The sequence below is a fragment of the Doryrhamphus excisus genome, linkage group LG14 (genome assembly GCF_037039965.1).
Source record: "Doryrhamphus excisus strain RoL-2023G ecotype Guam linkage group LG14, RoL_Dexc_Guam_v1.1, whole genome shotgun sequence".
NCBI lineage: Eukaryota > Metazoa > Chordata > Actinopteri > Syngnathiformes > Syngnathidae > Doryrhamphus > Doryrhamphus excisus.
Window position 1 is genome coordinate 2,161,019 of NC_136370.1, and position 26,860 is coordinate 2,187,878.

Genomic DNA, 26,860 nt, shown 5'->3' on the forward strand with positions numbered 1-26,860 from the left:
ACCCTAAGTAACCCTAACCTAACCCTAACCCCCCTAACCCAAACGCTAACCCCCTAAGCCCTAACCGTAACCCTACCCTAACCCCCCAATCCTAACCCTAACCCTAACCCATAACCCTAACCCTTAACCCCAACCCTAACCCTCACCCTAACCCTAACCCTAACCCTAACCCTAACCCTTAACCCCAACCCTAACCCTTAACCTTAACCCTAACCCTAACCCTAACCCTAACCCTGTTATTATGTCTATTATATTGGATAATACAAGTAAAAGTGACTATTCATGTCACCATCCATAAGTTGGGTTAGGGTTAGGGTTAGTTTGCTCCCCTTCTGGGCCTTAGTTCCATGCCCTTATTTAGGCTTGGCTGTTGGGCTAGGGGTTAGGCCTAGGGTTGGGGTCAGGGGTTAGGCCTAGGGTTAGGTTTAGGGTTGGGGTTAGGCCTAGGGTTGGGGTTAAAGTTAGGGTTGGGTTTGGGGCAAGGGTTGTGGTTTGGGTTAGGTTTAGGCTTAGGCCTAGGGTTAGGTTTAGGGTCAGGGTTAGGCTTAGGTTTAGGACTACGGTTGGGGTTAGGCCTAGGGTTAGGTTAAGGGTTAGGGGTTAGGCCTAGGGTTAGGGTTGGGGTTAAGGGTTAGGGTTATGGTTTGCGTCTGTAAAATTATTAGACTTCAGGTGAAGGTCATGGTTTTGGCCTGTTTTTGAAAAAAATATTTTTAAAAATTCAAAATAATTGTTGGACCATAATCTTTGTAATGCTAAATCACGAATGTGCAAAGGTTTGATCATCAACTGATCGATTTGATCAGTTTTTGTGCAACTTTTGAGTTTTTTTTCCACCATAAAAACTATAGTGTGCTATAGTTCTATGATAACTTTACCTTGTATAAAAGTCCTTATAGAATTGAGCAGTAAACAACATATTTCTTGCCCTGGTGAATACATTTGAATGACCCAGTATACCCAGTATGCCATTGTTGTTAGTAATACTAGAACCTTACAATAAGAACGTTGTCAACTCCTATGAGGTTGTATGATTTATGATGGCAGTTTGACGGAAAGATAAAACCCTTGTAGACTTCAACACGTCTGCAGTATTTGTTCCACCAGGAGGTGGAGCCAAACGTCAGGTAGCTCACATGAAGCAAAGCGGTCCTTGTTGCTGAAGCTGGAACACCTCCCCTGTTCGTCTCCCCCAAGATGAAGACAGTGCAGTCTCACAGTTCAGCTAACTTTATATTTATATTTTTATTTGCTATATTTTGCCAGCGCCAGCTACTGCGGACCGAAGGTAGGGAAAGAGGATTATTCCTAAGAAGGCATGTCATATTTGTGTCGTGTTTGTCCAAAACAGCAAACACAAAGACCCACGCGGTGTACCAAAGACCCGCGTTCATCAGCAGGAAAAGCGGCGACCAAAGCGTTGAGATGAGCTGCCGGCACAGCATAACCAACTACGATGTCTTCCTCTGGTACAAACAAGGCCGACACGGCGTCCTCCAGCACCTGGGCTATCAGATGTTTCCAAAGCTCGAGGAGAACCTGGAAGGGAAAATCCACATCAGTGGAGACGGCCGCCAATATTCCAACCTGTCCATCTCTCATTTGGAATTGGAAGACAGCGCCGTGTACTACTGCGTGTCGCCCACGGTGCTGCCGAGTCAGCTCACATTGACGCAAAAACACAAAAAAACACTCTTATCGTTTTCCATCTAAATCAACACCTGCAACATGTGAGCGTCAATCATCCCTTTTTGATGCCGAACCGCTGGGTCACATGTTAGTTCTTATGTGGAAAAATCAGTCAAGAAAAACATTTAGAAGCAGTGATTTAAAAAAAACAACATAAGTTTTTATAAATAACTGCATCAAATGTTGTGCAAATGTTTGTTAAGTTTAAAACTGAGGGCTATTGTTTTATTGGACGAAATATACTATTAACTAATAACTAAAATACTAATATAAATATACTCTCAGAAATATCATAGTTTCTGCATGTTTATGTCATGACAACAATATGGTCATATCACCCAAAATAAAAATAAAAATAAAAATAAAAATAAAAATAAAAATAAAAATAAAAATAAAAATAAAAATAAAAATAAAAATAAAAATAAAAATAAAAATAAAAATAAAAATAACAAATGTGACAGTTACTGATTGTAAAAGTACAAGATTGAGGGGTAGGATTTAATAAGCTTTGCTTCTTCCTACTCCTTTTGGACATGTGGAACTGGGAACTGATTATGGGATGCACTCAATTGGAATTGGACGAAATATACTATTAACTATTAACTAAAATACTAATATAAATATACTCTCAGAAATATCATAGTTTCTGCATGTTTATGTCGTTTTGTGCCATTTGTGCAACCACCTGAAGACAACAATATGGTAATATCACCAAAAATAAAAATAAAAATATGATATTATTAACAATAATAATAAAAAACTAATAATAACATTATTTAATAATAATATTAATAATAAATAATATACTTAATTAATAATAATAAATTAATAATATTAATTAACTAAATGTAATTAAAATTAAAATTAACTATATTAGGAAAGCAGGAAGTGAAAAAATAAAAATAAAAATAAAAATAAAAATAAAAATAAAAATAAAAATAAAAATAAAAATAAAAATAAAAATAAAAAAAAAAAATAAATAAAAAAAAAATAAAAATAAAAATAAAAATAAAATGATATTATTAACAATAATAATAAAAAACTAATAATAACATTATTTAATAATAATATTAATAATAAATAATATACTTAATTAATAATAATAAATTAATAATATTAATTAACTAAATGTAATTAAAATTAAAATTAACTATATTAGGAAAGCAGGAAGTGAAAAAATAAAAATAAAAATAAAAATAAAAATAAAAATAAAAATAAAAATAAAAATAAAAATAAAAATAAAAATAAAAATAAAAATAAAAATAAAAATAAAAATAAAAAAAAAAATAAAAAAAAATAAAAATAAAATGATATTATTAACAATAATAATAAAAAACTAATAACAATAATTAATAATACTAATAATAAATAATATACTTAATTAATAATAATAAATTAATAATATTAATCAACTAAATGTAATTAAAATAAAAATTAACTACTTTAGGAAAGCAGGAAGTGAACAAAATAAAAATAAAAATAAAAATAAAAATAAAAATAAAAATAAAAATAAAAATAAAAATAAAAATAAAAATAAAAATAAAAATAAAAATAAAAATTAGGAAAGCAGAAAGTGAACAAATGTAACAGTTACTGAGTGTAAAAGTACCAGATGGAGGGGTAGGATTTAATAAGCTTTGCTTCTTCCTACTCCTTTTGGACATGTGGAACTGGGAACTGATTATGGGATGCACTCAATTGGAATCTGATGCATGTTCAAATGAAATTAAACCATTACCATTACCATTACCATTACCATTACCATTACCATTACCATTACCATATAGAAAACTCATGGATTCATGTTCCCTTTTGCTTTGTCTGGGGTTTATTCAAACTTTCCCACCCGTAGTCCTTGAACGCACCATAGCCATCCATCCATTTTCTATGCCGCTCATCCTCATTAGCGCACCATAGCTGACAAAAAAATGAATGTATGTATACATTTCTCTCATCCTTGACTCCTAATGTTAGTACTTTGTTATATATAATTGTACAAATAGTACATTTGGAATACAGGAAGTGAACAAAATGATTGGAATTGATGTGAATGAAATAGGATAGGATGAAATAAACTTTGCTTCTTCCTACTCCTTTTTTGGACACGTGGAAGTGTGAATTCCAATATAACTTGTATGAATGTTCATATTAATCCACACAGATTTGCCCAACAAAGATTTGAACCCGCATCTTCCAGCTTTCCTGGCTGTGTAGCCAACATGCTAACCATCAGGCCACCATGCAGCCAATAACCACAAGCATTTATTGCTATTTCTGGGAGAATTCAACCTTCTCAAGAACCAAGATGCTAATAAAACATATTGTATTTTGGTAGATTTGCTGAGAGAAAAAGCACTTAAATCAGTGACAACAAATGTATTATTTTTTTACCAAACAAGATGATTCATGTTTTTGAAAAAATAAGCCTCAAAACGTCAGTGGGACATTTTAGGCTGCAACAATCGCAATAAAAGCCCGCCCGCAGCAGCACTTCTTTAATCACACAAAGTCCTGGAGGATGTCTTCTGCCGCATCTGGTCTTGTCCTTGTCTTGCTTACACGTAATAATAAGATTACGATTTCTACTTCATGTCGTCTCTTGTGTTTGGATGAATGCTAACTTCTATATGATATTATATGATATTATCGCAGACCAAACCTGGAGTGTCCAGTTTCAGCTTTCTGCACCCAAACTGGTCCCCGAAGATTCACAGGTGGATCTTCAGTGCAGTCACGATGACAACAGCCAGGACATCATGCTGTGGTACCACCAAGGCAAAGGCAGCCGCCTCATTGGCCTCATCGGGTCCAGCTACATCGGCAACAAGCCCGTCTACAGGCGTCAAGACGATCGCTTCAGAATAACACGAGAGGACGTGCAAAGCGGATCTCTCAGCATTCTCAGAGTCAAACTGTCAGACGCAGGTGTGTACTTCTGCGGAACTAGCACACGGTGACACGCTTAGTGGCGCCCCCCCGCACAAAACTCACAATACCTTCAGGACAAGTTAGACCTTTGCAACAAACGGCCAACATTTGTGTTGTTCTGGCAACACTGAACTCATCATTGGTATCGACATGTCAGTCAATGTTTGATATATCTGATATATCAGCTGGAATCAATACTAAAATGTCCCTCATTTATCACTGTTCCACCAAGTGGATGAACGATCAGCTGGGATCGATAATAAAATGTCCCTCATTTATCACTGTTCCACCAAGTGGATGAACTATCAGCTGAGATCGACACTAAAAATGTCCCTCATTTGTCACTGTTCCACCAAGTGGATGAACTATCAGCTGGGATCGATACTAAAATGTCCCTCATTTATCACTGTTCCACCAAGTGGATGAACTATCTGCTGGGATCTATACTAAAATGTCCCTCATTTATCACTGTTCCACCAAGTGGATGAACTATCAGCTGGGATCGACACTAAAATGTCCCTCATTTATCACTGTTCCACCAAGTGGATGAACTGTCAGCTGAGATCGATACTAAAATGTCCCTCATTTATCACTGTTCCACCAGGTGGATGAACTATCTGCTGGGATCTATACTAAAATGTCCCTCATTTATCGCCCTTTGCAACAAACGGCCAACATTTGTGTTGTTCTAGCAACACTGAACTCATCATTGGTATCGACATGTCAGTCAATGTTTGATATATCTGATATATCAGCTGGAATCAATACTAAAATGTCCCTCATTTATCACTGTTCCACCAAGTGGATGAACGATCAGCTGGGATCGATAATAAAATGTCCCTCATTTATCACTGTTCCACCAAGTGGATGAACTATAACCTGAGATCGACACTAAAAATGTCCCTCATTTGTCACTGTTCCACCAAGTGGATGAACTATCAGCTGGGATCGATACTAAAATGTCCCTCATTTATCACTGTTCCACCAAGTGGATGAACTATCTGCTGGGATCTATACTAAAATGTCCCTCATTTATCACTGTTCCACCAAGTGGATGAACTATCAGCTGGGATCGACACTAAAATGTCCCTCATTTATCACTGTTCCACCAAGTGGATGAACTGTCAGCTGAGATCGATACTAAAATGTCCCTCATTTATCACTGTTCCACCAGGTGGATGAACTATCTGCTGGGATCTATACTAAAATGTCCCTCATTTATCGCCCTTTGCAACAAACGGCCAACATTTGTGTTGTTCTAGCAACACTGAACTCATCATTGGTATCGACATGTCAGTCAATGTTTGATATATCTGATATATCAGCTGGAATCAATACTAAAATGTCCCTCATTTATCACTGTTCCACCAAGTGGATGAACTATCAGCTGAGATCTATACTAAAATGTCCCTCATTTATCACTGTTCCACCAAGTGGATGAACTATAACCTGAGATCGACACTAAAAATGTCCCTCATTTATCACTGTTCCACCAAGTGGATGAACTATCTGCTGGGATCTATACTAAAATGTCCCTCATTTATCACTGTTCCACCAAGTTGATGAACTATCTGCTGGGATCTATACTAAAACGTCCCTCATTTATCACTGTTCCACCAAGTGGATGAACTATCAGCTGGGATCGACACTAAAATGTCCCTCATTTATCACTGTTCCACCAAGTGGATGAACGATCAGCTGAGATCGACAATAAAAATGTCCCTCATTTATCACTGTTCCACCAAGTGGATGAACGATCAGCTGGGATCGATAATAAAATGTCCCTCATTTATCACTGTTCCACCAAGTGGATGAACTATCTGCTGGGATCTATACTAAAATGTCCCTCATTTATCACTGTTCCACCAAGTGGATGAACTATCTGCTGGGATCTATACTAAAACGTCCCTCATTTATCACTGTTCCACCAAGTGGATGAACTATCAGCTGAGATCGACAATAAAAATGTCCCTCATTTATCACTGTTCCACCAAGTGGATGAACGATCAGCTGGGATCGATAATAAAATGTCCCTCATTTATCACTGTTCCACCAAGTGGATGAACTATCAGCTGGGATCAACACTAAAATGTCCCTCATTTATCGCCCTTTGCAACAAACGGCCAGTGTTCTAGCAACACTGAACTCATCATTGGTATCGACATGTCAGTCAATGTTTGATATATCTGATATATCAGCTGGAATCAATACTAAAATGTCCCTCATTTATCACTGTTCCACCAAGTGGATGAACTATCAGCTGCGATTGATACTAAAATGTCCCTCATTTATCACTGTTCTACCAAGTGGATGAACTATCCGCTGAGATCGACACTAAAAATGTCCCTCATTTATCACTGTTCCATCAAGTGGATGAACTATCAGCTGGGATCGATACTAAAATGTCCCTCATTTATCACTGTTCCACCAAGTGGATGAACTATCAGCTGGGATCGACACTAAAATGTCCCTCATTTATCACTGTTCTACCAAGTGGATGAACTATCAGCTGAGATCGATAAGACATAAATATTGTACTTGTGTGTTCCGAGAGGTTTTAGCTTGCTATCTCTTCCAGTCGCCATAGCAACCAGCATGAATACGATCATAATACCATCATAATGTCTTTGGAAGCATTTTATGAATACCTTATATTTGTATTTTACTTCATTTAACCATTTGTAAAACAAACATAATAATGGATGGGTGGATGCATGGATGGATAGATGGATGGATGGATGATGGATGATGGATGGATGATGGATGAATGGATGGATACATAGTTGGATGGATGGATGTATGGATGCATGGATGGATGGATGGATGCATGGTTGGATGGATGGATGTATGGATGGATGCATGGATGGACGGATGGGTGGATGGATGGATGGATGGATGAATGGATGTCCCCCTCTGTTAGAGCAAGATAAAACGGCGAGATGGGGATCGGTCCTGTGGCCGCGTGGTTGCGGTGACTAAAGGCGTGAAAAGACGCTGTGGGTTTTTGAGCAAGGTGTTCCCAGCGTGGGTACAGGCCCACTGCCGCTTCAGAGGTTCACTTTGACAGAGGAACAAAGCTAAAAGTGCTGGGTAAGAAAACACTTTTAGTTCACTTTCATGTTTCTTCATCTCATCTTTGGAGATGTCCCGGAATGATGTCATGGGAGGTGGAATGTTCTTGGGAAAACAAAGGGGAGCATCAGGAGTTAAGACCTGTTGAGTTTGGGCTTATTTCACGGATGCACTGGGACTTTAACGTAAGACAGCATTTATAATCCTCTTGGCTGCTTTTCATCATTTGGAATGGAAGTATTTTCCATCAAGTTTGGTTGGTTTTGTGGCCTCAGATGTTGCTTTAATGCGATGTAGTAGAAATGGCAAGTTTTGTACTAAGACTGTAGTAACTGTAGTAAGTTACTGTACTAAGACTGTAGTAACATTCATACATTTGTACTAAGACTGTAGTAACATTCATACATTTGTACTAAGACTGTAGTAACATTCATACATTTGTACTAAGACTGTAGTAACATTCATACATTTGTACTAAGACTGTAGTAACATTCATAAATTTGTACTAAGACTGTAGTAACATTCATGCATTTGTACTAAGACTGTAGTAACATTCATACATTTGTACTAAGACTGTAGTAACATTCATGCATTTGTACTAAGACTGTAGTAACATTCACGCATTTGTACTAAGACTGTAGTAACATTCATACATTTGTACTAAGACTGTAGTAACGTTCATACATTTGTACTAAGACTGTAGTAACGTTCATACATTTGTACTAAGACTGTAGTAACGTTCATACATTTGTACTAAGACTGTAGTAACGTTCATACATTTGTACTAAGACTGTAGTAACATTCATACATTTGTACTAAGACTGTGGTAACATTCATACATTTGTACTAAGACTGTGGTAACATTCATACATTTGTACTAAGACTGTAGTAACATTCATACATTTGTACTAAGACTGTAGTAACATTCATACATTTGTACTAAGACTGTAGTAACATTCACACATTTGTACTAAGACTGTAGTAACATTCATACATTTGTACTAAGACTGTAGTAACATTCATACATTTGTACTAAGACTGTAGTAACATTCACACATTTGTACTAAGACTGTAGTAACATTCATACATTTGTACTAAGACTGTAGTAACATTCATACATTTGTACTAAGACTGTGGTAACATTCATACATTTGTACTAAGACTGTAGTAACATTCATACATTTGTACTAAGACTGTAGTAACATTCACACATTTGTACTAAGACTGTAGTAACATTCATACATTTGTACTAAGACTGTAGTAACATTCATACATTTGTACTAAGACTGTAGTAACATTCACACATTTGTACTAAGACTGTAGTAACATTCATACATTTGTACTAAGACTGTAGTAACATTCACACATTTGTACTAAGACTGTAGTAACATTCATACATTTGTACTAAGACTGTAGTAACATTCATACATTTGTACTAAGACTGTAGTAACATTCATACATTTGTACTAAGACTGTAGTAACATTCATACATTTGTACTAAGACTGTAGTAACATTCATACATTTGTACTAAGACTGTAGTAACATTCATACATTTGTACTAAGACTGTAGTAACATTCATACATTTGTACTAAGACTGTAGTAACATTCATACATTTGTACTAAGACTGTAGTAACATTCATACATTTGTACTAAGACTGTAGTAACATTCATACATTTGTACTAAGACTGTAGTAACATTCATACATTTGTACTAAGACTGTAGTAACATTCATACATTTGTACTAAGACTCTTATGAAGTCTTATGAACTCTTATGAAGTCTTATGAAGTCTTATGAACTCTTATGAAGTCTTATGAAGTCTTATGAAGTCTTATGAAGTCTTATGAACTCTTATGAAGTCTTATGAAGTCTTATGAAGTCTTATGAAGTCTTCATAGACTCTTGGCCTATTTTGGGTTTTCCAGAACCAGGCCATCTTGTCAAGCCGCCTGCGGTCACCTTGCTACCACCTTCTCCCGAGGAGTGTCCCAACGGGGGCAAGAGGAAGAAGACGCTAGTGTGCGCGGTCACCGGCTTCTTCCCGGACCAGGTGGTGGTCTCCTGGCAGGTGGATGGCAGCCCCGTCACAGACGGCGTGGCGACGGACGGCGACGCCCTGCAGGACGGAACCTTCTACAAAATGAGCAGCAGGCTGAGGGTGGAGGCGGACGCGTGGTTCACACCCGGCAGGACCTTCACCTGCATCGGCAGCTTCTTTAACGGGAACCGGACCAGCTTTCATTCGGATAGCGTTTACGGCGCTGAAGGTCAGCAAAGCATCAGCTACAAAGTCAGATCTTTTGAACGTTTTTTTTTTAAACGATCATCTCATTTTTATCTCCCATCTGGTGAAAAAGACACGGTGACAAGAGGTAAATATACGTAATATATGAATTACCCAAATATGTAAGTTCTGTATGTAGTAATGCGTGAGTTTGTGTAGAGGAATACTTGAGAACGTCTCAGAGAGCCAAGCTGTCCTACACCGTCCTGCTGGTCAAGAGCAGCATCTACACAGCTTTTGTTGTCCTCCTGCTGTGGAAGCCCCAGGTTGGTCCTCCTCCTGTTACTATTTTGTGTAAGGATCCCATGTCTGCTTGGGTCCTGGGTGTGGATTTTGTCTCACGGGTCAAACTGGAGACTTGAATGGGATCGGCCCACGGTGTACCGGGCTCCAGCTCATCTTTGACCCTCATGGGACCCTCATATTTCGATTTTTTCTTTCAGGGTTGGACCACGACAAAGCAGAGTACTTCCCAGCTGACCCCAGGTCGCCATGATGGAGGTCCGTGTGTCTGATACAGAGCCTTAAAATAGCGGTTTCAAACCAGTTCTGCGCTTTTTATTGTTCCTGTAATGTAGGAATACAATATACATATACAATATGCATATACAATATGCATATACAATACATATGTGTATACCTGTGTTTGTGTGATCTCATTAAAAGCAACAGTCAAGTCAGTTTGTCACACCCCCCCCCCCCCCCCCAATATGGATGCCTTCATGAAAAACTGAAAAGTCATCCTACAGGAGACAAAAGTCCATAACAATAAATTCTTCCATTTGTATATTGGAAGCTATTAGTCATAAATGTTAAAAGGCTTACTGGAACTGGTAGAAGGTCTGGAACTGGTAGAAGGTCTGGAACCGGTAGAAGGCCTGAGAAGAAGAGAGGATGTGGTCACAGTCAGTCAGTCACAGTGATGATAAACTTTACCACAAGCTTCCGGCTTCCATGTTGCACCTGCTTTCATGTTTACCATGTTTACCTATTTTATTATGTTTATCATGTTTATCATGTTTACCATGTTTATCATGTTTATCATGTTTACTATGTTTATCATGTTTATCATGTAGCATGGGGACTCTCATGGTGTACTTCATCATGTGTCCTGTACACACGGTTAGCTCCTTGAGTATTGGGCTCATCAGACACCCTCTGGATGGCCAGTTTTAGCTCATGAACCATCCATCTTGAGGTGCAAATCCAATTTTTAGTACACCCCGGTGTACTAGAGCGTGGGGCTGCGCCATTGGGGTCCAGTACATTGTAAATGTACTGTAATGTAATGTAATAGATGTAATACCTTATCACCAACCCTAATCCTACCCTAACCTAACCCTAATACTAACCCCCAGCGCTAACCCTAACCTTACCATAAACGTAACCCTCTTGCCCTAATCTGAACCCTACCCCAACCTCCCCACCCTAACCCTAACCTTACCATAAATCGAACCCTCTAGCCCTAATCCGAACCCTACCCCAACCCCCCACCCTAATACTAACCCTAACCCCTAGCGCTAACCCTCTTACATAAACCTAACCCTCTAGCCCTAATCCTAACCCAACCCCTTACCCTAACACTAATACTAACCCCCAGCGCTAACCCTCTTACCATAAACCTAACCCTCTAGCTCTAATCAGAACCCTACCTAAACCCCTTACCCGAACCCCCCACCCTAATACTAACCCTAACCCCTAGCGCTAACCCTCTTACATAAAACTAACCCTCTAGCCCTAATCCTAACCCTACCCCAACCCCTTACCCTAACACTAATACTAACCCCCAGCGCTAACCCTCTTACCATAAACCTAGCCCTCTAGCCCTAATCAAAACCCTACAAACCCCCCCCACCCTAACCCTAATACTAGCCCGCTAGCGCTAACCCTAACCTTACCATAAACCTAACCCTCTTGCCCTAAACCGAACCCTACCCCAACCCCCCCACCCTAACCTTACCATAAACCGAAACCTCTAGCCCTAATCCGAACCCTACCCCAACCCCCCTAACCTAACACTAATACTAACCCCCTAGCGCTAACCCTCTTACCATAAACCTAACCCTCTAGCCCTAATCCGAACCCTACCTCAACCCCTTACCCGAACCCCTCACCCTAACCCTAATACTAACCCGCTAGCGCTAACCCTAACCTTACCATAAACCTAACCCTCTAGCCCTAATCAAAACCCTACCCCAACCCCCCACCCTAACCCTAATACTAGCCCGCTAGCGCTAACCCTAACCTTACCATAAACTGAACCCTCTTGCCCTAAACCGAACCCTACCCCAACCCCCCCACCCTAACCTTACCATAAACCAAACCCTCTAGCCCTAATCCAAACCCTACCCCAACCCCCCTAACCTAACACTAATACTAACCCCCTAGCGCTAACCCTCTTACCATAAACCTAACCCTCTAGCCCTAATCCGAACCCTACCTCAACCCCTTACCCGAACCCCTCACCCTAACCCTAATACTAATCCGCTAGCGCTAACCCTAACCTTACCATAAACCTAACCCTCTAGCCCTAATCAAAACCCTACCCCAACCCCCCCACCCTAACCCTAATACTAGCCCGCTAGCGCTAACCCTAACCTTACCATAAACCGAACCCTCTTGCCCTAAACCGAACCCTACCCCAACCCCCCAACCTAACCTTACCATAAACCGAACCCTCTAGCCCTAATCCGAACCCTACCCCAACCCCCCTAACCTAACACTAATACTAACCCCCAGCGCTAACCCTCTTACCATAAACCTAACCCTCTAGCCCTAATCCGAACCCTACCTCAACCCCTTACCCGAACCCCTCACCCTAACCCTAATACTAACCCGCTAGCGCTAACCCTAACCTTACCATAAACCTAACCCTCTTGCCCTAATCTTGATCCTAACCCTACCCCAACCCCTTACCCGAACCCCCTACCCTAACCCTAATACTAACCCGCTAGCGCTGACCCTAACCTTACCATAGTTACCTTACCATAACCCTAACCTCTAACCCTTTAACCATAAACCTAACCCTCAAGCCCTAATCCTAACCCTACCCCAACCCAAACCTCCTACCCTAACACCCTAACCTCTAAACCTTTAACCATAACCCTAGTCCTAACCTAAATTCAATTTGTCCCATTTGCTTCATTTTGGTTCTTATTTTATCCATCCATCCAACTTCTACCGCTTTTCCGAGGTCGGGGTGCGGAGTCCTGCAGCCTAAGCAGGGACACTCAGACTTCCCTCTCCATGGCCACTTCGTCCAGCGGATCCCGAGGCGTTCCCAGGCCAGTTGGGAGACATTGTCACTCCAACATGTTCTGGTCTCTTACAGGTTGGACAACCCCTGAGCACCTCCCCAGGGAGGGGCCGGGCGGCATGCTGACCAGATGCCCAATCTACTACTTTGTATACGTGTTATTAGGTATTCATTTATATTTATTTATATTTAGTATCTAAATCTTACTAAATTGGAATTATGCATAGATTTTTTTTTTACTTCCTAGCATTTATTCACTCATTAATTTTCTACCTCTACCACGTATGGAGGACCAAAACTGCCAAAATAATAAATAAATAAATAAATAAAAGTGGAAATAAAAACAAAAATGAAAAAAAAAATCAAAAAATTAAATACAAAAAAATTAATATAAATGGAAATAAAAACAAAAATAAAAAAATATATACATAAATAAATAAATAAAAGCAAAAATAAATACAAAAATAAAAAACAAGATTCAAAAATTAAAAATAAATACAAAAATAAATGTAGAAATAAATACAAAAATAAATATATAAATAGAATTACATATCAATAAATAAATAAAAGCACTCTGCTCTCATATGTATTTATTTCATGCAGCAGACAATGTCAGCTTGAAATGCAGAAGGAAAAACTATTCAAATGAGGGGGCGGTCCTAAGTGTGTCTTGGGTTGAACTGTTCGCCTATTGGTTGATCAACATGTGAGTGCGAAAATCAACTAGGTATGCCTGCAAACGGCCACAGCAAGAGGAAGTATACAGGGAGAAAAGTATACATTTACCGGGACAATAATGGCGGGGTCCACCAGGAAGTCGGATTTTCGCACTCACATGTCGATCAACCAATAGGCGAACAGTTCAACCCAAGACACACTTAGGACCGCCCCCTCATTTGAATAGTTTTTCCTTCTGCATTTCAAGCTGACATTGTCTGCTGCATGAAATAAATACATATGAGAGCAGAGTGCTTTTATTTATTTATTGATATGTAATTCTATTTATATATTTATTTTTGTATTTATTTCTACATTTATTTTTGTATTTATTTTTAATTTTTGAATCTTGTTTTTTATTTTTGTATTTATTTTTGCTTTTATTTATTTATTGATGTATATATTTTTTTATTTTTGTTTTTATTTCCATTTATATTAATTTTTTTGTATTTAATTTTTTGATTTTTTTTTTCATTTTTGTTTTTATTTCCACTTTTATTTATTTATTTATTTATTATTTTGGCAGTTTTGGTCCTCCATAACCACGGGCGTGCTGGAGCCTATCCCAGCCAATCACAGGGCACATATAGACAAACAACCATTCACACTCACATTCATACCTATGGACAATTTGGAGTGGCTAATTAACCTAGCATGTTTTTGGAATGTGGGAGGAAACCGGAGTACCCGGAGAAAACCCACACATGCACGGGGAGACCATGCAAACACCACACAGAGATGGCAAATGATGGAATTGAACATGTGTCTCCGAGCTGTGTGGCCTGGGTGCTAACCACTCCTCCACCGTGTAGCCTTCCTAGCATTTAGTAAATGTCAATAGTTAGTAAATGTAAAAATTAGTAATGATGGTTAAATTACACAATGGCAAGATGACACTACAATAAAAACATGGAGTCCAACACAATACACTTTTGAGGCTTGTCCACCGTCCTATTTATAGTTTTAACAGTTTTATAAATCCACATATTTATGACACATACCAGTCTTTGGTTTATGGGGCTTGAAAAATGACAAATATGGTCTTTTGGACCGTCATTACAGCGATTAATTGCTGAACAGTGTTCAAGGCATATTATTTTATATATATAATTATAAGGGCATATTTACAATGCAATGTTTCTGGATTTCGCTCACCATTGAAGTCGAGTTGGCAACTTTTATTCCATGTTAGCCTCCTAGCGAAACACATCATAAACACCGCCTAGTTTTCTTCTTCTACGGACTTCTTCTACGTTTCCCTAAGACCTCGCTGTAAATCAGCATGCGGTCACTGCCCTCTGCAGGCCACACCTTGAACAGCAGCCCCAGTATTACACAATCCATACGGCACTGCCGCCACCACATTGAGTTTTTGCTGCCATCTGGTGGCCAAAAGGTTACACAACACACGCCACACGGAGGGCCCCTGTCTGTTTCAAACGTCATACAGTCAAAAGACAACCTTTAAACATCAAACCAAGTTTTTCTGTCCTAAATATTACAAAAGATGAACTATATTATTAGAACACGTTGTTCTTGACTCCTAAAATCTCCCTGAAAAGCAATCATATAAAATACTAAAATGAAAACTTAATTTTGGACATGAGTAATTATAATAACACACTTGCTTCATGAAGATGGACTAACTGGCCTTTGGAATAATTGATGATTTTGTCAAATAATCGATAATTAAGGTTTGAATTGAACACACGTCGCATTCAGTGTTTTATTTATTTGAAGCTCAAAAAAAAAAAAAAAAAGGAGGAAAAGCAAGGCGCCCTTAAACACTGGGTGACCTGTACGGGGTCACATGATGCGTTTTTTTTTTTTAATGGTGTACTGCAGTGACAGTTACAAAATAGCCTCTTTGAACATAAAAGTTGTGTGATGACACAAAGCACAAAAGACTTTAAAGAGGCTTCCCGGAGCACTTTGGCTGACTTTTTGGGCCCCCCCACATATCGGTCAGGGTTGACTGCGCAGCACTGAGCTCAATGCCAGCAGAGTTGGTGAGTACCATTGTAGCAGGACACTTGATTTTAGCCAACAATTATTACTACTACCAATAATCATTATAATGAATACATATACATTAATAAAAGCCATAATAATAGCCATGCATATTTAGTTAACAATATTGTATATACTCATTACTCATATTAAAATAGCCTACTAAGATATAATAATAATAATAATAATAATGTCTGGACCCGTGCAAGTAATCTTTTAGCATTAGCATTTTTATTTTTGTACAATAGAAATGCCGTGACCTTAAGTAGACCATTTAGACATATGATTGACAGATGGTGGCAGCGGTTTGACCATTAAATAACCCGGATGACCGGGGTCATGTAGGTCAGCTAGCCTGCTACAGACCAGTTAGCATCCTAGCCGATGGATGATTGAGTGGCATATGTCAGAATATATAATCATATTTGAATAATAGAAAATATGGTACAAGAATTAAGTACAAGGACAGCATAGTAGGTCAATACTTGCCCCCCCTCCGATGTTCAGTGTATTTAAAAAAAATTTTTTTTTTTAAAATGCAGAATAGATGATGCATTGGTGCCTAACTAATCTGAATAAAATGTCGGCATATTTTTTTTTGATGCATATTTCCGTCAGCTGAGGTTAGATTGTCAATCAAACGAGTAGCTCTCTATTTATAATATTTTTGTGTGTTTTTTTTTTAAACGTTGTATAACCTGAGCCGATTCAAGTACCGCAACCACTTCAAAGTCCGCTGAAACCGGCACCCAGGATTCCCATCCTGTCACGATTGTAACATAAGAAATAAAAAACATTTGGACAATTTGACTCTTTTTGGGGGCCATGGTGGGCCCATTGTTGGATGAGATGTTTCATGGCCTTGCGGGTGCGATCAAATACATTTTAATTATTAAAAGTATTTTTTTAATGTGGACATAATCTAAACTTTTCTAGTGCAGAGTTCAGATTAATATTAATAGTTAATAATATTTTGTTATTAAAATGTCTTATTGAACAAATAATTTTACTTTTTATTATGGATTATTGTTGAAATATTCACCAAATAAACCAAATGTGTCTTTGGCTACGGTGAAAATCTATGAAAATCATCATTATCATCATAATGGACTGTATTTATATAAGAAGTCCAAAACAATATTATGCAATACACACAAATAGTGTCATCAAATGCTTCACTTGTCCTTTTATTAGCTCATCAAATGTCATTAGAATCAAGTTGGCGGACTAAAAGTTATTCCTGTGGAATAAATATGACGCAAAACCTGATAAGATTTCTCGCTCAGAAAACCAAACATTTGGTGAGCACTAGATAATTATATTTTTTATAATTATAATTATAATGTATCATCATTTTCCATCGCAGAAAATGAATAATTATAATTCATTTTTTTCATTAATTTTTTAATAAATTAAAACGTAAAACCTGACAAGATTTCTCGCTCATAAAACCAAACATTTGGTGAGCACTAGATAATAATTATTTTTTTAATTCTAATTATAATTTATCATTTTCTATAGCAGAAAATGAATGAATAATTATAATTCATTTTTTAATTAATTTTGTAAGAAATATTTTTTATTTAATTATAATTATTATAATTAATAATAAAATTATAATATAATTAATATTAATATATTAATTTAATTAATAATATAATTATAATTATCCATTCATTTTCTACCGCTTTTTCCTCACAAGGGTCGCGGGGGATGCTGGAGCCTATCCCAGCTGTCTTTTTTGGGCGAGAGGTGGGTTACACCCTGGACTGGTGGCCAGCCAATCACAGGGCACATATAGACAAACAACCATTCACACTCACATTCATACCTATGGACAATTTGGAGTGGCTAATTAACCTAGCATGTTTTTGGAATGTGGGAGGAAACCGGAATACCTGGAGAAAACTCCACACAGAGATGGCCAAGGGTGGAATTGAACCCTGGTCTCCTAGCTGTGAGGTCTGTGCGCTAACCACTCGACCGCCGTGCCACCTAATAATAATAATATAATAATAATAATAATAATATAATAATAATATAATAATATAATAATATAATAATATAATAATATAATAATATAATAATATAATAATATAATAATATAATAATATAATAATATAATAATATAATAATATAATAATATAATAATATAATAACCACTCGACGCGTGCCGCCTAATAATAATCATAATATAATAATAATAATAATAATAATAATAATAATAATAATAATAATAATAATAATAATAATAATAATAATAATAATAATAATAAAAAGGAATTAATCACACAATAAACCAAAAGGAGCCGGATGGTCGGTGGGTGGAGGCGGGGCCGCTAGCATACGCACAGAATGCAGAGTAGTAGTACAAATGAAAGGAATGGATTGCAGTATAGGGTCATATATTTTTTCTTAGTAAGACACCCTCATAAACTTGTCGCGTTTGTGTGGTTAGAGCTAATTAGGTGTACCTAATAAAGTGCCTGCTTCCGTGCGCTAACTGGGAATGTGACGACAGGAGGTGTGAGGCGGTTGTGGTCTAGGAGTGGACAGCATGGATCATCTTCAAACGCTACTCACGGAAGAAGACATGAAGTGGGACAAGCTACTGGACAATGTCATCAAGTCGGCCGACGTCATCCTGTGGGGCACCACGCCCACCTACCCGCCTTACACCCCACCTTTGCAGCAGCAGCAGCAGCAGCCGCCCACACCGCCGCCGCCGCCGCCACCGCATCTTAAAGACAATCCCGGGAATCTGGACTGCGGCAACCGTGCTCCTCACGAGCCGGCGGCGGACGAAAGCAAAACCTCAGCGGACTTCTCGCCCCTGGGGGACACTCGCCAGCAGATGGGGACGTTGATGGAGGACGACCTGGCCAATGTTCTGGATGACTTCTGGTTGCCCGACTACCTGGCCAGCAATCAGGGGTCCATTAACATCCAAGACCAGGTAAGCCGACCCCGGTCCCAGGCAGACTCAAGTAGTCTATGTGCAGGACTGTGCTCCCTTAAAGATGCATGAACTTCAATCCGTAGCACTGAGTGTCCTTAAATGGTCCTTGGGGGGCGCTGCAGTGGGGTGGACGAACGGGGTCGGGGTCAAAAAGCGATATTGAACCCAAGAGAAACCTTAGAAAAGTTTGTTTTTTGAGGCCTATAGTGATATTTTTTTCCAGCGCCACCTAATCCCTGGCACCCCCCCTCACCCCCCTGAATGTGGGGGCCCTCGGTTTTTAATGCAAAGTGTATTATGTCTTGGGTGTGTGTGCTGCAGGCCAACGATGCAATGGTGATGCCGCTGGCTGAAGATGCCAACCTGCCCATGGGTGGACGACACGCCACATTGCAAGTAACACTCACTTAAGGGTTCAATATGAGGGCGGGGGCATGCCGCCTTTTCTTTGGGGGCGGAACTAAGTCTCATGAAGTAAGTGGGCTCCCGTGCATCACTCACTCCTTGGCAAAGTCAACTAGACTCTTAGTAACACCGCTTGGCTTCTTATTACACTTCTTATTTGACTTTGTTTACAAGCATTATTAGAGCCCTCTAGACATGAAATAACACCCCTATGGTCACCTTTACACGGAGCCTGTTGGCTCATAAAAGTGTAACAATTGCAATCAATGGTAGACATTTTTGGACAATCACAAAAGAAAGTCAAAATTAACCACTTTGTCAAAACTACATTTGTTATTTACACACTGAAATACCACATTTGCAAAATCAAGTTTACAGTTTTAGGGTACACAAAATGAAAGTATTTACTGAGTAACCAATCTACCTAACCCTACTTATTAGTTCTTCCTGAATTCTTCATTAGTTCTTCACTAAATACGGTATTTTTGTGTACTTTATTGGAAAGTCTTTGGCTTCTATTTCAAAGCCGTAACTTTAGAATACAGTAAATGATTGGAGCTAACGGACTAGCGTGATGATGTTTATGCCTGCACATTAGAGGTGAGCAGTGTTAAAAAGAAAGGATCCTATTTTATCTTATTTTATTTTATTTTATTTTATTTTATTTTATTTTATTTTATTATTCAATTATTTAATAATATTATTATTTATTATTTATTATTTATTATTATTTTTAATATTATATTATATTTTATATTATATTTTAATTGTACATTATTTTTATTTTTTTTAATATTAATTCATTCATTCATTTTGTACCACTTTTTCCTCACAAGGGGGTGCTAGAGCCTATCCCAGCTGTTTATTTTATTTTATTTTATTTTATTTTATTTTATTTTATTTTATTTTATTATTCAATTATTTAATAATATTATTATTTATTATTATTATTTTTAATATTATATTATATTTTATATTATATTATAATTGTACATTATTTTTATTTTTTTTAATATTAATTCATTCATTCATTTTGTACCACTTTTTCCTCACAAGTGGGTGCTAGAGCCTATCCCAGCTGTTTATTTTATTTTATTTTATTTTATTTTATTTTATTTTATTTTATTATTCAATTATTCAATATTATTATTATTTATTTTGTATTATTTTATTATATTATATTTTATATTATTTTAATTTTATATTATTTTTATTATTATTATTTTATATTCATTCATTCATTTTGTACCGCTTTTTTGTCATGAGGGGGTGCTGGAGCCTATCCCAACTGTCTATATTATATCATATCATATCATATCATTATATATATATCAATATATTGTTTTATTTTATTTCATATTATATTACATTATATTTTTTATTATTTTATATTATATTATATTATATTATATTATATTATATTATATTATATTATATTATATTATATTATATTATATTATATTTTATATTATATTATATTATATTATATTATATTATATTATATTATATTATATTATATTATATTATATTATATTATATTATATTATATTATATTATATTATATTATATTATATTATATTATATTATTCATTCATTCATTTTCTACTGCTTTTTCCTCACGAGGGTCGCGGGGGTGCTGGAGCCTATCCCAGCTGTCTATATTACATTACATTACATTACATTATATATTATATTCATTCTGTACCACTTTTTTCTTTTTCCCAGCTGTCTTTTATATTATATTATATTATATTATATTATATTATATTATACTATACTATACTATACTATACTATACTATACTATACTATACTATACTATATTATATTATATTATATTATATTATATTATATTATATTATTATGCATATATATCATGATATTATATATATCCTATCCTTTTCAGGAAATTGATCATAGTCGGGTCTGGAAGCAACTAACAGCAATAAGGGATGAGGGATTACTGCAGTAGTAGTAGTAGTAGCAGTTTTTGGAGCACATGGACTAGACCAAATGCCAAAAAGAAACAACGTGATACTTTGATACTTTGGCCGCCATGACCTGCACCAAGTACGCCTACGCCTAGTAGTTTTATTTTTATTTTATTTTATTTTATTTTATTTTATTTTAGTTTAGTTTAGTTTAGTTTAGTTTAGTTTAGTTTAGTTTATTTTATTTTATTTTATTTTATTTTATTTTATTTTATTTTATTTTATTTTATTTTATTTTATTTTAGTTTAGTTTAGTATTTTATTTTTATTTTATTTTATTACCAGACCACACGAGTACCAGGCTTATTTATGTCTAAAATGGCCAAGTTTCTGTTAAGTCTCGTATATTAGGTACTACTATAGGGGTGTTATTTCATGTGTCGGTCTCTAACAATGTGAAAAACTGTATTAGGAAAGTTTTTCTCCTATGAGAATCCTACTTAGCGGAGATTCTCTTATCACGGTGGGATGTGGGCCAATTAAGCGCACTAAAGGAGGGGTTTGTGTATTTCTGTGGTGTTATCTAATGCCTGCGTTGTGTCTTGATGGAGGTAGTAACGGCGAGATGATGTGCGTGGCGACGTCTCCCGCTGACACTTTTGATCTTGCCACCAATCCATCCCAAAGCATGTAAGTGTCGGCGCTAAAATCCTGCTCTTGCCGTCAATCCAAAAGTGACGAGCCCCCCCCATGGTCACTTAGAAGTCAGTGTTACAAGAACATCAACCAGCAGGACGGCGAGCGGCCGTACATCAAGAAGCCACCCAACGCCTTCATGCTGTTCAGGAAGGAGCAAAGCCCCAACGTGGTCGCCCAGTTCAACATCACCAACTCTGCCGCCGTCAATAAAATCCTAGGAAAGATGGTAAGTCCGATGCCCGGCACGATGCCCGGCACGATGCCCGACTAGCGGCCACACCCTCCCTCAGTATCAGCACGTACGCTTACGCCGTATTGAAATATCGTGGTCGGTGTGCTCTGTGGTGTCCACAGTGGAAATCTCTGCCAAAGAAGCTGCAAGCCAAGTACTACCAGCAAGCTGAAGAACACAAACTCATCCACAGCCTGCAGCACCCCAACTGGTCCTGCACAGAAAACTACGTGAGTTGGCGACATCCAACCAACAGTCGCTTGGCGTCTCTAAAAGTAAAGGAGCTAAGCTAACCCGACGAATCGCCGCCATGTTGTCATTTTTGCCGATCTTAATTTGGGCTCAACAGCAAACTTCCGTGTGTCCAACCCAGGGGTCGGCAACCTTTACTATCAAGAGCCTGACCTCTGGTGGGTACGAGATTAAATTTACGAAAAAAAATACAAAATTACGGAAGGGGACAAAGCATGAAGTTGAATAAGAATAAATAATCGATCTTAATCAGGGCTGCACGGTGGTCGAGTGGTTAGCGCACAGACCTCACAGCTAGGAGACCAGGGTTCAATTCCACCCGCATGTTCTCCCCGTGCATGCGTGGGTTTTCTCCGGGTACTCCGGTTTCCTCCCACATTCCAAAAAAAACATGCTAGGTTAATTAGCCACTCCAAATTGTCCATAGGTATGAATGTGAGTGTGAATGGTTGTTTGTCTATATGTGCCCTGTGATTGGCTGGCCACCAGTCCAGGGTGGACCCCGCCTCTCGCTTGAAGACAGCTGGGATAGGCTCCAGCACCCCCGCAACCCTCATGAGGATTAGCGGTAGAAAATGTATGAATGAATTAATAATATTAATATGAAGCTGCACGGTGGTCTAGTGGTTAGCACGCAGGCCTTGCAGCTAGGACACCCGAGTTCAATTCCACCAACTGCATGTTCTCCCCGTGCATACGTGGGTTTTCTCCGGTTTCCTCCCACATTCCAAAAAAAAACATGCTAGGTTAATTAGCCACTCCAAATTGTCCATAGGTATGAATGTGAGTGTGAATGGTTGTTTGTCTATATGTGCCCTGTGATTGGCTGGCCACCAGACAGCTGGGATAGGCTCCAGCACCCCCATGATGATAAGCAGTAGAAAATGAATGAAGGAATGAATAATATTAATATGAGGCTGCACGGTGGTGGAGTGGTTAGCACGCAGGCCTCGCAGATAGGACACCCGAGTTCAATTCCACCAATTGCATGTTCTCCCCGTGCATGCGTGGGTTTTCCCCGGGTACTCCGGTTTCCTCCCACATTCCAAAAAAAAACATGCTAGGTTAATTAGCGACTCCAAATTGTCCATAGGTATGAATGTGAGTGTGAATGGTTGTTTGTCTATATGTGCCCTGTGATTGGCTGGCCACCAGTCCAGGGTGTACCCCGCCTCTCGCCCCAAGACAGCTGGGATAGGCTCCAGCACCCCCGCGACCCTCGTGAGGAAAAGCGGTAGAAAATGAATGAATGTTAATATTTGTGCACTGTGAAAACCTGCCAATGTACGCGCTGTCGGAATGGCTGGTAGTATTTTTGTACTCGGGCTACTGCTTTATCATGATAGTTTAACATTCCCTTCCATTTGGTATCCATACTTTAATCACAGCAAGGATTAATGCGTTCATGTTTTGCTTTTTCTTGGGCTTTTGGCAGCTTTTTTTAATAACATTAATTCCAAAAGCCGCCACACGGGGCAGCATTGTGCGAGTCTCCGACGATACCGTCATCCTAACAAGTGACTTTGTGTGTCGTAGGGCAAAAAGAGGAAGCGGGATCGGGGAAAGCAAAGCGCCATTGTCTCAGGTATGACGAGTCAGCTGATCGCAGTCATCGGCCACAACATTAGGTACACCTGTGGGTAGCGTCTTTGTTGTCAACAAACATCTTGTCAATAATAGAGGATAGTCAGTGTACAGCTTGTATGCACCTAAGTAAGCTAGCAGAGGGGGTGCTGTCCTTGGGTCCCTTCGACCCGGCCGGCTGGGGGTTCCTCCCTTTTATTTGGGGGTCCGCCCGTCTGTCGGGAGTCAGGGGGCCCGGGTGCTGGTCCCCTGATGGCACGGCCTGTGGCTCCTCCCAGTGTGGACGGCCCCAAAGGTGGCGTTTCCTTGATCCACAGTGCCAATGCCATGTGTGTGTGAGGTATGAATGTGAGTGTGAATGGTTGTTTGTCTATATGTGCCCTGTGATTGGCTGGCCACCAGTCCAGGGTGGACCCCGCCTCTCGCCGGAAGACAGCTGGGATAGGCTCCAGCACCCCCGCGACCCTTGTGAGGAAAAAGCGGTAGAAAATGAATGAATGAATGCATGGTGGTCGAGTGGTTAGCACGCAGACCTCACAGCTAGGACACCAGGGTTCAATTCCACCCTCGGCTATCTCTGTGTGGAGTTTGCATGTTCTCCCCGTGTATGCGTGGGTTTTCTCCGGGTACTCCGGGTTTTCCTCCCACATTCCAAAAACATGCTAGGTTAATTAGCCACTCCAAATTGTCCATAGGTATGAATGTGAGTGTGAATGGTTGTTTGTCTATATGTGCCCTGTGATTGGCTGGCCACCAGTCCAGGGTGTACCCCGCCTCTCGCCCCAAGACAGCTGGGATAGGCCCCAGGACCCCCCGCGACTCTCGTGAGGATAAGCAATAAAAAATGAATGAGTTCTCCTCCTATTTTGTGTGGAAGTGGTAACTTTTTTGGCTTCTTATTTTTGTCTTTTCCCACCCTCGGCCATCTCTGTGTGGAGTTTGCATGTTCTCCCCGTGCATGCGTGGGTTTTCTCCGGGTACTCCGGTTTCCTCCCACATTCCAAAAACATGCTAGGTTAATTAGCCACTCCAAATTGTCCATAGGTATGAATGTGAGTGTGAATGGTTGTTTGTCTATATGTGCCCTGTGATTGGCTGGCCACTAGTCCAAGGTGAGAAAATGAATAAATTATTAAAAAGTTGGTTGGTGGCGGACTTGGCAGGGGTACCTAATGCAGTGGCCATAGTGTGTTGCGTTGTCATACCTGAACACGCATGTACTCCATTGCAGCGTCTGCACAGGAGCCTTTGGAGGAGCGGCCATGCTCCAGCGGCCCGTCCTCACTGGATGGAACAAAAGATGAGGAGCAGACTCCGCAGTCACAGTGTGTCCAGGGGGGGCTGGTGGACGGCCTGTCTTCGGTGCTTCTCTGTGTGAAAGGACAACATGATCTCATCAGGAAAGAATGAATGGAAATGATTAAAGTTGTTGTTAAACAAAAATAACTCAAAATATTCATTTTCGGAATGGGAACGTATTGCGATTGTTATAAATATTTAAAAAACTCAAAATCGTGACCAGTAGAGTCTAAAAGCAGACTTAGCTATTCCATGACCACAACCCAAAACCGAGGCACTCACATGACATGTGCTCACGCTGACCCCGCCCACATGCGCTGCAGGTATTTAGTAGACGTGACAGCCGCATGAGATGAGCACAAAGTCATGGTGGTGCTCCGGTTCCTCGGCATTGCTGCCAGCATTGCTCTGCTCTCAGGTACCAACGTACACACGCTAACTGTACAACATCTTCTCTCGGTGCTGGAATAAGCCCACCTTTTGTCTTCTGTATCTTCTCACCAGGAGAGAAAGTCCACCAGACTCCCACTGACATCTTCAAGGAAATGGGACAGACGGCCACTCTCCAATGTTCTCACAGCGTTCAAAGCTACGACCAGATACTTTGGTACAAGAACGTAGACATGCAAATGGACCTCCTGGGGTACATGTATTACTCCACGTCGACCGTGGAGAAGGGTGTGGACGTGGACATCAAAGGGGGCGCCTCGGCGAACACAATGTGCCATCTGATCATCCCAAAGCTCACCCTGAACAGCAGTGCACTTTATTACTGTGCAGCTATCTACCACGGTGTAGCACCGTGCCGTGTCCCCGTGTCAGAAACCTAATACCACCCCCCACACAAACCCCCACGCAACCTCACACCTGGTTGCAACCATTCCCTGCACAGTATTTATTACAATGGGAGGTTCCTCCGGTGGTTCAACCCACAGATGGAGGCGCTGACTTTAGATCAGGGGCCTCAAACACGCGGTCCGCGGGCCAAATGTGGCCCGCAGGACACTAGTTTGATATGGATGCTGTATGGTATCATGTACCCAGAAAAAATATTACGTTTGATTCATGTTCATGTTAAAGGTTAAATAACTGTTAATAGTTATCCTCCCTATCCGTGTGGAAGTGGTAAGTTTTTGGCTATTTAAGTTGAAAGGAAATAACTTGAAGGCTAGCGTTTAGGTCGCTAGCTCTCTAGTTTGCGAGTTAGCATGTGTCTCAAGACCAGGGGTCTCAAGACACTAGTTTGAGGCCCCCGCCTTGATATGAAAGTTTAATGTTAGTGCGGCCCGTGCAAGTTTGATATGGATGCTGTATGGTATCATGTACCCAGAAAAAATTATTACGTTTGATTAATGTTCATGTTAAAGGTTAAATAACTGTTAATAGTTATCCTCCCTATCCGTGTGGAAGTGGTAAGTTTTTTATATGGATGCTGTATGGTATCATGTACCCAGAAAAAATTATTACGTTTGATTCATGTTCATGTTAAAGGTTAAATAACTGTTAATAGTTATCCTCCCTATCCGTGTGGAAGTGGTAAG

The 26,860-nt window shown here is 39.2% G+C and overlaps 2 protein-coding genes, 1 long non-coding RNA gene and 1 gene segment (V, D, J or C); 3 read left to right on the forward strand and 1 right to left on the reverse strand.

Moving 5' to 3' along the window:
* Nucleotides 1-1,076: 1,076 nt before the first annotated feature.
* Nucleotides 1,077-15,166, reverse strand: LOC144901692 (uncharacterized). Its single transcript, XR_013629751.1, has 3 exons — nucleotides 15,105-15,166; nucleotides 10,802-10,854; nucleotides 1,077-1,539 (listed from the first exon to the last, which is right to left on the reverse strand). It is a non-coding gene; the product is annotated as an uncharacterized LOC144901692 (long non-coding RNA).
* On the forward strand, nucleotides 4,317-10,904 carry LOC131132375 (M1-specific T cell receptor beta chain-like). The gene is made up of 6 exons (XM_078796092.1): nucleotides 4,317-4,642; nucleotides 7,631-7,707; nucleotides 9,618-9,959; nucleotides 10,050-10,064; nucleotides 10,136-10,242; nucleotides 10,420-10,904. The coding sequence occupies exons 1-6, from the start codon at nucleotides 4,317-4,319 to the stop codon at nucleotides 10,489-10,491; spliced, it is 939 nt and encodes a 312-aa protein (XP_078652218.1). The 3' UTR covers nucleotides 10,492-10,904.
* A 704-nt stretch (nucleotides 15,167-15,870) lies between the features above and the next one.
* On the forward strand, nucleotides 15,871-25,461 carry LOC131132662 (uncharacterized). Its single transcript, XM_058078502.2, has 8 exons — nucleotides 15,871-15,958; nucleotides 18,481-18,915; nucleotides 19,240-19,310; nucleotides 21,869-21,943; nucleotides 22,016-22,178; nucleotides 22,307-22,414; nucleotides 23,973-24,021; nucleotides 25,252-25,461. The coding sequence occupies exons 2-8, from the start codon at nucleotides 18,517-18,519 to the stop codon at nucleotides 25,428-25,430; spliced, it is 1,044 nt and encodes a 347-aa protein (XP_057934485.2). The 5' UTR covers nucleotides 15,871-15,958; nucleotides 18,481-18,516; the 3' UTR covers nucleotides 25,431-25,461.
* An 80-nt stretch (nucleotides 25,462-25,541) lies between these two features.
* LOC144901691 (T cell receptor beta variable 5-6-like) lies at nucleotides 25,542-26,151 on the forward strand. The segment is given in 2 exon segments: nucleotides 25,542-25,737; nucleotides 25,824-26,151. Coding segments are annotated over 2 exon segments (378 nt in total).
* Nucleotides 26,152-26,860: the final 709 nt, after the last annotated feature.